We start from the raw sequence: 10,123 nt of genomic DNA, 5'->3' as shown, positions 1-10,123 counted from the left end.
CTGAAAAATCTCTATCCCATCCACACACTACTCCTTTCCCCTGCCGAGTGAGTCACGCCTACCCCGAAAGGGAAATGGCTTAATGGTGTAATAATATATTGATGCCGGAAGCAGAAAAGGGATACAAAGGCATACAATTTCTGTCACTTCTTATCCCAAAATGTCTATCCTTTTTCGTCTTTACTTTCTACCATGGCAATAACTCAGGAAATTTCACATCATGATGTGTATGTATTCTTTGATTGCATTCAAGAGTATTCTATTTTTTTAAATATTAACTAGAAACTTTAATTTTTTCAATAGAAAATTAATAGATAAAAGGTAAATTTTATTCAAAAATTTTCGAACGAATTTTTGTTCGTTTTAAAAATCTTCTATTTCAATTACGTTCTATCATTATCAGGTGAATTTAAACCCATAATTTCAATTTAAAAATTCGTTAATCTAATTTCGTGATGCAAATTCAGCAAGTCTCATAAATTGGAGGTTGATCTTTGTTTAACTGTCGCCATGTCAGAGATTGGTCCGTATAATAAATTTATGTGAGAATTGCTTTGTTTATTAGTTCTTTAATCTTTAAATAATTTATGTGTTGGATATTGTTTCGTGAATTCATTTATACTTTTGACAACTAATTTCACAATGATTTCTTACCTAGAAAAATCTCCGGGTACTACTACTAAAGATTCAAGGTCGTAAAGTCATTAAAAAGGCAGCGACACTCTCTATGGTTGGTAAACATTGTCCAAAAGCCTCCAGCAGTAATGGTTCCTCTTTTACTGTTGCTTCATAATCTTCAAAAGATATTTTCCCGTCATGATCCACGTCTAATTTCTTCAGAGCTAATTCGGATAGGTCCCTCACTCCCTCATCTGGATCTTCTTCTCCTGGTTGTTTTATCAAACAATTCCTAATTTGTTGTTAAAGAAAAATTTATAAAAATATTTTACTTATTTTAGTTACTTAGTGACATAACAATACAGAACAAAAATACCATTAAGGGTTTCATGAAATCATAATAGAATTGGAACGTACTTGAAAAGTTGAAATATTTCGTCCTTCGTGATGTAACCATCGCTATTTAAATCGTATACCTTGAAGCAAAAAGTAATTTTTTCTCGTTGATTGCCTCTTAAAAATACATCTAGGCCCATAATCCAATGTTCTAATCTAATTGCACCCTCGCTGTCTTTGTCCCAGTAAACAAACATTCGTTCAATTATTGTGTCTTCTGTTATCACGTCAAATGTATTGTGAAGCAATTCACGAAATATTGATCTATCAATACCCTGCAAAAATAAAAGCATTTTAACTGAGAAAGCGTCTACAAGTGTCAACAAAGTGCGGTGTTTTTACATTCTCATTCATGAAAGTGTAATGTAATCGTCCAAATTTTTTATCTCTGGTTTTTAACGTATCTTTCGTTTAACGGACGTTTCGGCACTGGCAGAATCCGAAAATCATAAAATTGTATCGGTGTCTGTCTGTATGACTGCCTGCATGTCTGTCTGTCTGTATGGCTGTCTGTATGTATGTATGTCTGTACGACTGTCTGTATGTCTGTCTGTATATCTGTATGGCTGTATGTATATATGTATGGTTAACGGAATGTTCTAGACACGCTACCTTTTAAAGGATTTGACCAATCAAGTCAGCTTTTGATACGCTCCGTAAGGTTTTCAAAATGAAGGTTAAGTTCGTTAATCAGATATTTCCAACCAAAATAAAAAACTTAGAGCAATTTTAAAATTTGCAAATTTTTTTTTCAAATTTAGAAATTGTTGTCAAAGTTTCTTATAGATGGGTAGAAGACTTTCAAATTATCAAAATAAAATTTTTAATTTCGATGAAAATTACGAAAGTTGTATACTTTTGAAAATTTGTATGAGTTTTAGAAATTATTGTCAAATTTTCTAGTACGCGTTAAAATATACTTGCAAATTATCCTAACGACATTTTTAAATTTGATTAAACTTCAAAAAGATATGTTTTTCAACATTTTGAAAATTTTCAAAAAAGAAAAAAAATTTTTTTAGTAGGTTAAAAAATATCAATCCAAATTTCGACTAGATATAAAATACATGTTTTTCGAAACTATTATCATGAAATTTCTTAATTAGACAAAAGTTACAAAAGTTGGATCATTTTCAAAAATATGCAATTTTGGTTTTTTACCGATCCATCAGTTTAAAGCGTTGTTCTTAGTAGATTTTAACAAGATTCACGAATTATATTGATTAAGCTTTTCAATTGTACACAAGTTATCGAGCGCGAAGCGCGAGTTTCGTAATGAGAATGTAATCGTCATAGCCGTAGGTGCTTTGAGAACCTTCTTTAAAAACAAATAGAGAAAAGTTTCAGCTACAATTTATGGCTGTAATTCCTCAGAAGTTTAAATCACAGTTTTTTATAGAATTTATAGTATTTACGATACTTGAAAAAATGTAGTTAACGTGTACGTATTAAACATAAGAAAACGAGCGCGAAGCGCGAGAGCGTACCCGCGCACACTAGGCGCGCTCAAGCTATTCGTACAGAAAAAATCCCGTTATTCGTACCGAATTTGGATAAAAGTGGCTACGGCCTTTAACTAACAATATTTATCTGTACTAAAGAATATATAATAATATTTATGATAAAATATTTATTACTTGCCTCAACAGCTGGTAATGGTGTTGCAGATCCACTAGAACTTGATATATGTCCAACACGTTCTTTAGGAACGGTTGTCAGTTTGCTATAAATTTTGCAAAGTGCCTCTAGTTCGAATCTAAAAATTTGACAAGTTAATTAATTGCTTTTATACATTTTAAATGAGTATAGGAGTTTAATTATAATTGACTGGGATCTAATTCACTTATGGTACGCATTATTCTGATATATACGAGTATTTAGTTGATTATTATTATTTTATATTATATAATCGAAACGATTAATATTTAACTTGGCAGGTTGTCTTCACAAATTTATACATTTGAAAAAATGTAACTAATTTTCTCTCCTTCAAGAAGGAAATGCAGAGGGCTTATTGGATTTCTCAGTTAATTGAAAACTTTCTGAAGACGTCAATTTTCTCAGCGTTTGCGTGACTCAAGACGGCCAAACTACACTGAACTTTTTATATTACTTGATATAGTGACTTGAGAAATCGTGAAAGTACTAAAGTTCAAGTCGAAGCTGCTCTATAAAAATTTAAAAATTAAACACATTCTAAATAGAAAGGAGTTTAAAAATATTACCAAAAATATAAGCTGTATTTTTGTATTTGTTTTAAAGTCTACAATTGAGATGCCAGATCGAATAAGGACACATACATTTTTTTGGCTCGAGCGAGACAAGCTCTCGTAGTTTCCAAAATTTTGTTAGAACATTGATTTTTGAAAATTCAATTACTGTAAGAAATTTTTTTTTAATTCAGTTTAAAAATTTTGTAACTGTGTACAATTAAAATTTTTTGATCTCGATTTCCAATTTTGCAGATATTTTCAAAGGAAAGAATTAGGCAAACTTATTTTGAATTTGCAGAATATTATATGAGACGTTTTTTTTTATAAAAAAGGTGTAAAATGTATAACAATGTTATACTTCATAAGGCCCTTAGTACCATCAAAAAGTCATTATGTCGAAGTTAAAAGAAGTTATATTCTCAAAATTATCATCTCGAGCTTTTCTGTAAAAACATTGTAGCCGTTGGTATGGTAAATCGAATCATGTTGAAATATAGTAAAGTCCATCAGTTAAAAGAAATTAATTTTACGTCTATGTCATTTAATAATTTTTCAATACGTCCTGCATATGTTACTGATACACCTCACTATATTTCGACAAGGTCAAATTTACAACATCAGCAACTACAGTGTTTTTCAGATAAATTACTTGAGCGGAGAATTTAGGGACTGTGACTTCTACTTAATTTTCGAATTTGGATTTTTGTCTCCTGATGAGGAGAGTATTTTTCTATTTGAAAATCGCTCATGTATTATTCACAGATAGTATTCTAATATATATACTTTTAACTTTTAAACTTTATATATATTTTTTTGATAAATCGAAACAAAATCGAAATTAAGATATATAGATAGTGGTGCTGCTAGCAGACGCGAGGGATGTAGTAACACAATTTTTAAGAATTTAATTTTTCGTTTATAGCATCAGCTACAAGGTATGAAGTATGTAAGGTATGGTCCAAAAAAAGGTTTAATTTTTTTATTAAGTACTCTAAGTTTCTTTTGTGTCTAAATGATCACTGATTTTTTAAAGGTATAAAAAAATATCTAGTCGTCGCCAAAGTCAGTTTTTGTAAATAAAATATTTATTTTATTTAAAAATTGCTGTTTATGTATTTTTACTTCGGCATGCGTGTGGAATACTCTTTTGAGTTAAATACATCACTCAGAGTTTTTATTGAATTAAAAAAAATATTTAAGGGTCACCCAAACCAGATTTCAAAGAAATATTTCATTATCAGTGACTGTTGAAATAAAATAAGAATCTTATTTTAAAACCCCGAATTGGAGGATTCCTACATTTTTCTTAATTTTCTTAAAAATCAGCGGTGATTTTGACACTAATAAGAGAAACACTTTGCTCTGAAAAAGTAAAATAACTATTTTTAAGTTTCGATTGTATACTAGTTTAAAAATTGTAATAAAAAAATAGCAAAAACTGAAAACTGAAAATGGCTAATTTTCAGAACTTCAGTATAAATGTTCATTTAAAGAAGTGGCCATTAGAAAGTAAAGCAGGGTAGTAAAACTTATCCTAATAGGACTTTAAGATACGAGTTAAAACTGAGATGTAATAAAGTAAGAGGGAAAATGGAAATAAATTGCACAAACATGCAATAATGAAAATAGAGTAGTTACATTCACGAAATGTGTTGTCGAAGAATTTCGAAAATGCAGTTGGAGGATTTAGATGAAGTCTTATCCATATATGAGTCTTAAAAATACGCATGAATTTTGAATTAAAAACTTTTCTGATTTAACACAAATAACTATTATTACTATTATTAATAAATATTATTATTTACCTTCCTTAAACTTAAACAGAAAGAAATGGTTAATTATTAAATTAACAGCTTAAAAGGGGAATGCACAGTTCGTTTTTTTGCATTATTTTGAACCATCTCCTCATTTTCTTTTAATTGAATAAAAAATAATAACTGGGTGAAATGTGCATGCTGCTGTGGAATTATCTTACAATTAGATCCAGTTTTATGATCATTATCTGAGAACGATACTATTTAAACTTTTTATTTAATTGGCAAGTCTTTAAATGATTGGCTCATACTTGGTAAATCTGGTTTTTTTCTTCAAGGATTCAATGACCTTGGCGTAATAGGCAGCACTTTTCATTTTAAGATCTGTTTTTGGTCTTCTGCGTCTTCTTTTGCTAACAGTTTCCTGTTTCTGGTCAGGTGAAGCCAACTGCTGTCTTCTTGAGGAAACCGAAGCTTTGCGACTACGCGCCAGAAATATGGAAACGCTTTTCATCACCATCGCTCCAGCAGAACCGGTTAAGGGCAGCCGACCATCGGCGCCGTCGCCGTCGAAACCTTCCCCACCAGATCGAGACCCAGAAGGTGGCATCGTACTTTGAACCTCAGACATGTGTCTTCTAAACATTTCATTTTTTCATTTTAAGTTTCATTTAAATCTAGGTACATAACTTTCATAGTAAAACAAGACTATAAAATGCATATATAATACAACGTAAAAAATGTATTCGAAAAATTTTTTGACAGTCATTACACTTTCAAACACAGGGATCTTAATTTCATATTCAAATGATAATTATATTCGATAACAAATTTCTGAAAATAGAAGAAACTTTTTAAAAAGATCCAACAATAATTTACTTATTATTGTATATGATAATTAATTTTATTTCGTCTACAAGAAACAAAAAATAAGGGTCGTTGCCAACATGTTGTGAACTTACATTCCCGGCCGTTTTACCCATATCCGTAATTTAATAGATTCTTTCAAATAATACTAAGATAAGGTAAATTACATCGAAGTAATTTTTTAGAAAGTTTCCAAATTTTAGTTTTTTTTAGATACGAAAAATTTTAATATATATAGCTCAAATTACTATTATTATTAGAGATATTAGTAGATTAATATTATTAATATTATTAGAGATAAATTATTTGGTTCTAAAGGTGCTTAATTATTTTTAAGGGCCCACTGTCCTTAAAGTTTGCTTTCTACTCGGTTTCCAGTCTTTTCGTTCATTCCATGGTTCATACAGTCAAAGCTGGTTAACATTTAAGTGAAAATTGATCAATACAAGGTCCATTTATAACAGTATCAAAACTCATCTTCTTATAATGTGATTTGAAACATTTAACTTTATTTTTTAAAATGAGAAGTGCTCAGTTTTTAATCAAAGTTGTATATAAATAATATTTATTTACTATTAATTTTAATTTAGTTTAATATATTTTTACAGATTCAATGCTTTCAATGCGTTTTTATAACAAATATGAATTTGGATCTCTATTGCTGGTACTTTTACTCTATTTTGTGTGTGAAATATAACAAAAAATTTTGGTTTTCTAGTTGAAAATTCCATTAAAAAAGTCATGTTCAGTCAACATTTGCGACAACTTCTTACTAACGACCCTTAAAAGAATCCGGCGAATTCGGCTATTTACATAAAATTCCCTGTTGATTATTTTAAATCTGAAGTACATTTTGAGATCCGGTGTTCATTACATTGATCTAATATTGATTCCCTCACCCAAATTTATTTCATAATTTGACAAATTTGTCTACCTACCCGAGTAAAAATGCTTGGTCTTGAGCTCAATTTGGTTATGTCTTGAGTTCGTCTCCAAGCATCGATGTCGAGCCTTGTCTTGGCTAAAACGACGTTTACTTGACTTAAGACGAGCCTTGTCTTGGCTGAGATTATCGAACCTATTTTGGCTCATTAATGAGATTAAAATTGATGAATGAAAAATTTGTAATTAATAAATTAGTTATTTTTAATTTAAAAATTCAGAATCGGTGGGTCTGAACGAGTATAACCCTTAAAAATTTTCTTCAAAAAAATATAAATTGTAACTTTCTAGAAGGATCTCCTAAGCTATTAGAAATACGTAAAAACAAACAACATTATCGATATCATCGTCAAACAAGTGTAATAAAAATAACAATCCGTAAATAAGTTGATTTAATATGTATATTGTATGAAAATATATAAGATTGTTTAATCATTAAGAAAGATTAGCTTTTATGACTGTTAGAAATAACTTTTTTTTATGGCAGGTATACGCTTGAAGTTATAAACCGCACGTGTTGAATTCATAAAAATACGACCCAAGAGATAAATTTATGTCTTCAAGACATAAAATCTTGCCTTCAAGACATAAATTGAAGTCTGGCTCCGTCTCAAAACTGAGACATGCATTTTTATTCGGGTATACCGACAAAATCTGGATAATTTTCAAATTCTTAAAAAAAGTTGTTTCAACAATTCTGAAAATATTCCCACTTTTTAAATTGTAATCTAAAATGACTGGCTACAGACAAACATAGAGGCAGTCACATTAGTACAAATCGGTTTTTTACATTCAGGGAGTCTCAAAACTTCAACATTTAAAAAAACGTTTGGGGAGGGTGGGTATGTATATAAAAAGAATAGAGCCTACTCTGAAATAGATGTAATTATGTATAGATAATAACATTAATTATAACGGATGTGATGCTACGACAGTGGAATGAAATATTAAGTGTTGCATTTGTGACCTTGTTTTGCGAATTTAATAGCTTTGCATGTCGCTGGTATATTATTTACGACGCTTCAACTTTCAAGCTGCCATCAACCAGTTTTCGGTCATAATTTACCTAATGTATAAAGACGTATCATCATTTTCTTGAATTTCACGAAATAATCCATACAATTTATCTATAGAAAGGTTTATCTGTTTTGCACATTTCTCGATATTGATTTACTAATTGCTAAAATTATTGACTGCAAAATTAAGATAATTTTTCTATTACTGGGCAATCAGTGAAAAACTACTGGAACTTCGGTAAAATGTAACTGATACCAATTAAGCAACGTCTATTCTCACTAACGTAGAATTCGAACGTTTCATTTCAAAATTATTCCAGGTAACGTAATAAATTGGCCATTTGCTTTACTTTCAGTGACTCTGAATTAAAATGATTATTTTGCAAATTTTCCTTATCGGTGAATTTTTATAATTTTAAATGAATTAGTTTTAAATATTTAAACTTCTAATTATATGTTTCTATATATGAAGCTAATGTGAAAGACGCAAAATGTTATACAGTGAACCCTAGAGATAGGGCTCTCTGATATAGACCTTCCGAGAATTGACGCCGTGTCTTGCAAATAGTAGTAAAAGGTGCTGCGCGGGGTGAGCGGCGGTCGCTCAGGCGTGAACAAACAAAAGCGTTTTCTACGAAACGGCACTCTATCTGGGTAACTCCCCACCTATTCCAGCCTCAAAATCGGCCCAGTCTCAGAGTTTCACTGTATTTTTATTTTGACATTTCTAATGTCAATCATTTTCAAATATCCAGTTCGATTGGTGGAATTTTTAAGGCTCCTCTTTTTAAACTTTTATTTTTTATTAAGCGATTTTTTCACCCTCAATGTCGATATTGTATTATTTCAATTTTCAACCTTCACTGATCGCAGAGATAGGTGTAAAAATTTCCTTCTTATCTGAAATATATCAAATACATATTCGTTTCACTCGATTGAAGATTTCATATGCTTTACTTTATTGTATTATGTTTGGCGATTTATCTATAGAGACAAAAACCTTGCGTGTCAAAGAATCATAAGGCAACGAAATTGTATAACTTTTCTCATTAAATAATACACTTTTATGTATGTTATATATATATATATATATATGCTGGGAAAATTTGAAATTGCTTTGTATGTCACTATGTGATAAATTAAAGAATCGCGTTTTCATGCAGTATCAAGTGGAAAGTGACTAAAAATCTTCTAAAATACAGAATTCAAATTAAACACAATAATAACCAGAATTATTAAAACTCATTATTTTACAACTAAAGGAAAAACATGACATGAAGTTGAAAGAATTTGTCATCATATCAAACATCGGCGATAAAATGGTATGCTTCTGCCCTTCAAGCTTAACAGCTCAGTCAAAAAAAAGTTGCTAGCGCAATAAAAAAATAGTCATATGAAAGCTAAAAGTGTTCTATGTAAATGAGCTTGAACACGTTTATGTAAAAAAATGGTTGTGCTGTGCAGACTGAAATTTGTAAAAAAAAAGTAAAGAATTTCGGGTAAATTTAAAAACAGTCAAGTTTGGAGCATTATTTCCTATACAAGGGGCAATGGGAAAAAATTGAAAAAATTCAGGTGTATGTGCAAAACTTATATGGAGAAATTTCAGTTGAGAAATTTAAAAAATAATAATAATTGTTGCTCAAAAGGACAAAAATGTATAATTATATTATCTTCAGTTCTAATAAGGATATTAAAACGATTCAAACTCAACTGCAATTTGTTCATGACAGTTTTCCTCATACTTGTGAATTTTTTCAAATTTTTTCCATTGCCCCTTGTATAAAAAATAATGCTCTTAACTTCACAGTTCTCACATGTACCTGAAAATACTTACTTATTTTTACATTATTCAGTCCGCAAAGCACAAATTTTTTTTTTACATAAACGTCTTCATGCTCATTTACATAGAACACTTTTAGCTTTCATATTACTATTTTTTATGGTGCTAGCATTTTTTTGGCTGGGTTGTTAAGCTTCAAAGGCAGATGCCTACCATTTTCTCGCCGATAGTATATGTATATTAGGGGGACTAAAAAAATTTTTTGTAATTTTTAAGTCTCACCCTCTGTTTTGGTGACATTTTGTTGAACACAAGAATTTCCTAATTTTTTGTAACAAAAAAAAAATATTTATAGGTAGTTCACGACCCTTAAAATATCCCAAAAACCTAAAAAAATCAATAAATCCTTTAATTAAAAAAATTATAAGAGCTTCACCGATTTTATGTGAAACTAACGTGTACACAACAAAAATAATACAAATTTCATTTTATGAATAAATTCACCCTCAAATTCGCCAAAACTCATCTCTAAAG

General features: G+C 30.0%; 1 protein-coding gene across 1 annotated transcript in view; it reads right to left on the bottom strand.

Moving 5' to 3' along the window:
• Positions 1-639: 639 nt before the first annotated feature.
• The window catches only part of LOC117182699, a 39,829-nt gene continuing 30,345 nt past the window's right edge, over positions 640-10,123 (bottom strand). Inside the window, exons 8-11 of the mRNA XM_033375804.1 lie at positions 5,293-5,619; positions 2,656-2,770; positions 1,036-1,289; positions 640-910 (exon numbers count right to left, since the gene is read on the bottom strand). Of these exons, the coding sequence (XP_033231695.1) occupies positions 688-910; positions 1,036-1,289; positions 2,656-2,770; positions 5,293-5,619 (919 nt within the window). The 3' untranslated portion in view covers positions 640-687. The remainder of the gene's footprint in view (positions 911-1,035; positions 1,290-2,655; positions 2,771-5,292; positions 5,620-10,123) is intronic.

Source organism: Belonocnema kinseyi, chromosome 2 (genome assembly GCF_010883055.1).
Source record: "Belonocnema kinseyi isolate 2016_QV_RU_SX_M_011 chromosome 2, B_treatae_v1, whole genome shotgun sequence".
NCBI lineage: Eukaryota > Metazoa > Arthropoda > Insecta > Hymenoptera > Cynipidae > Belonocnema > Belonocnema kinseyi.
The sequence above is the reverse complement of the archived record's forward strand: the minus strand, read 5'-3'. Positions and strand labels throughout refer to the sequence as shown.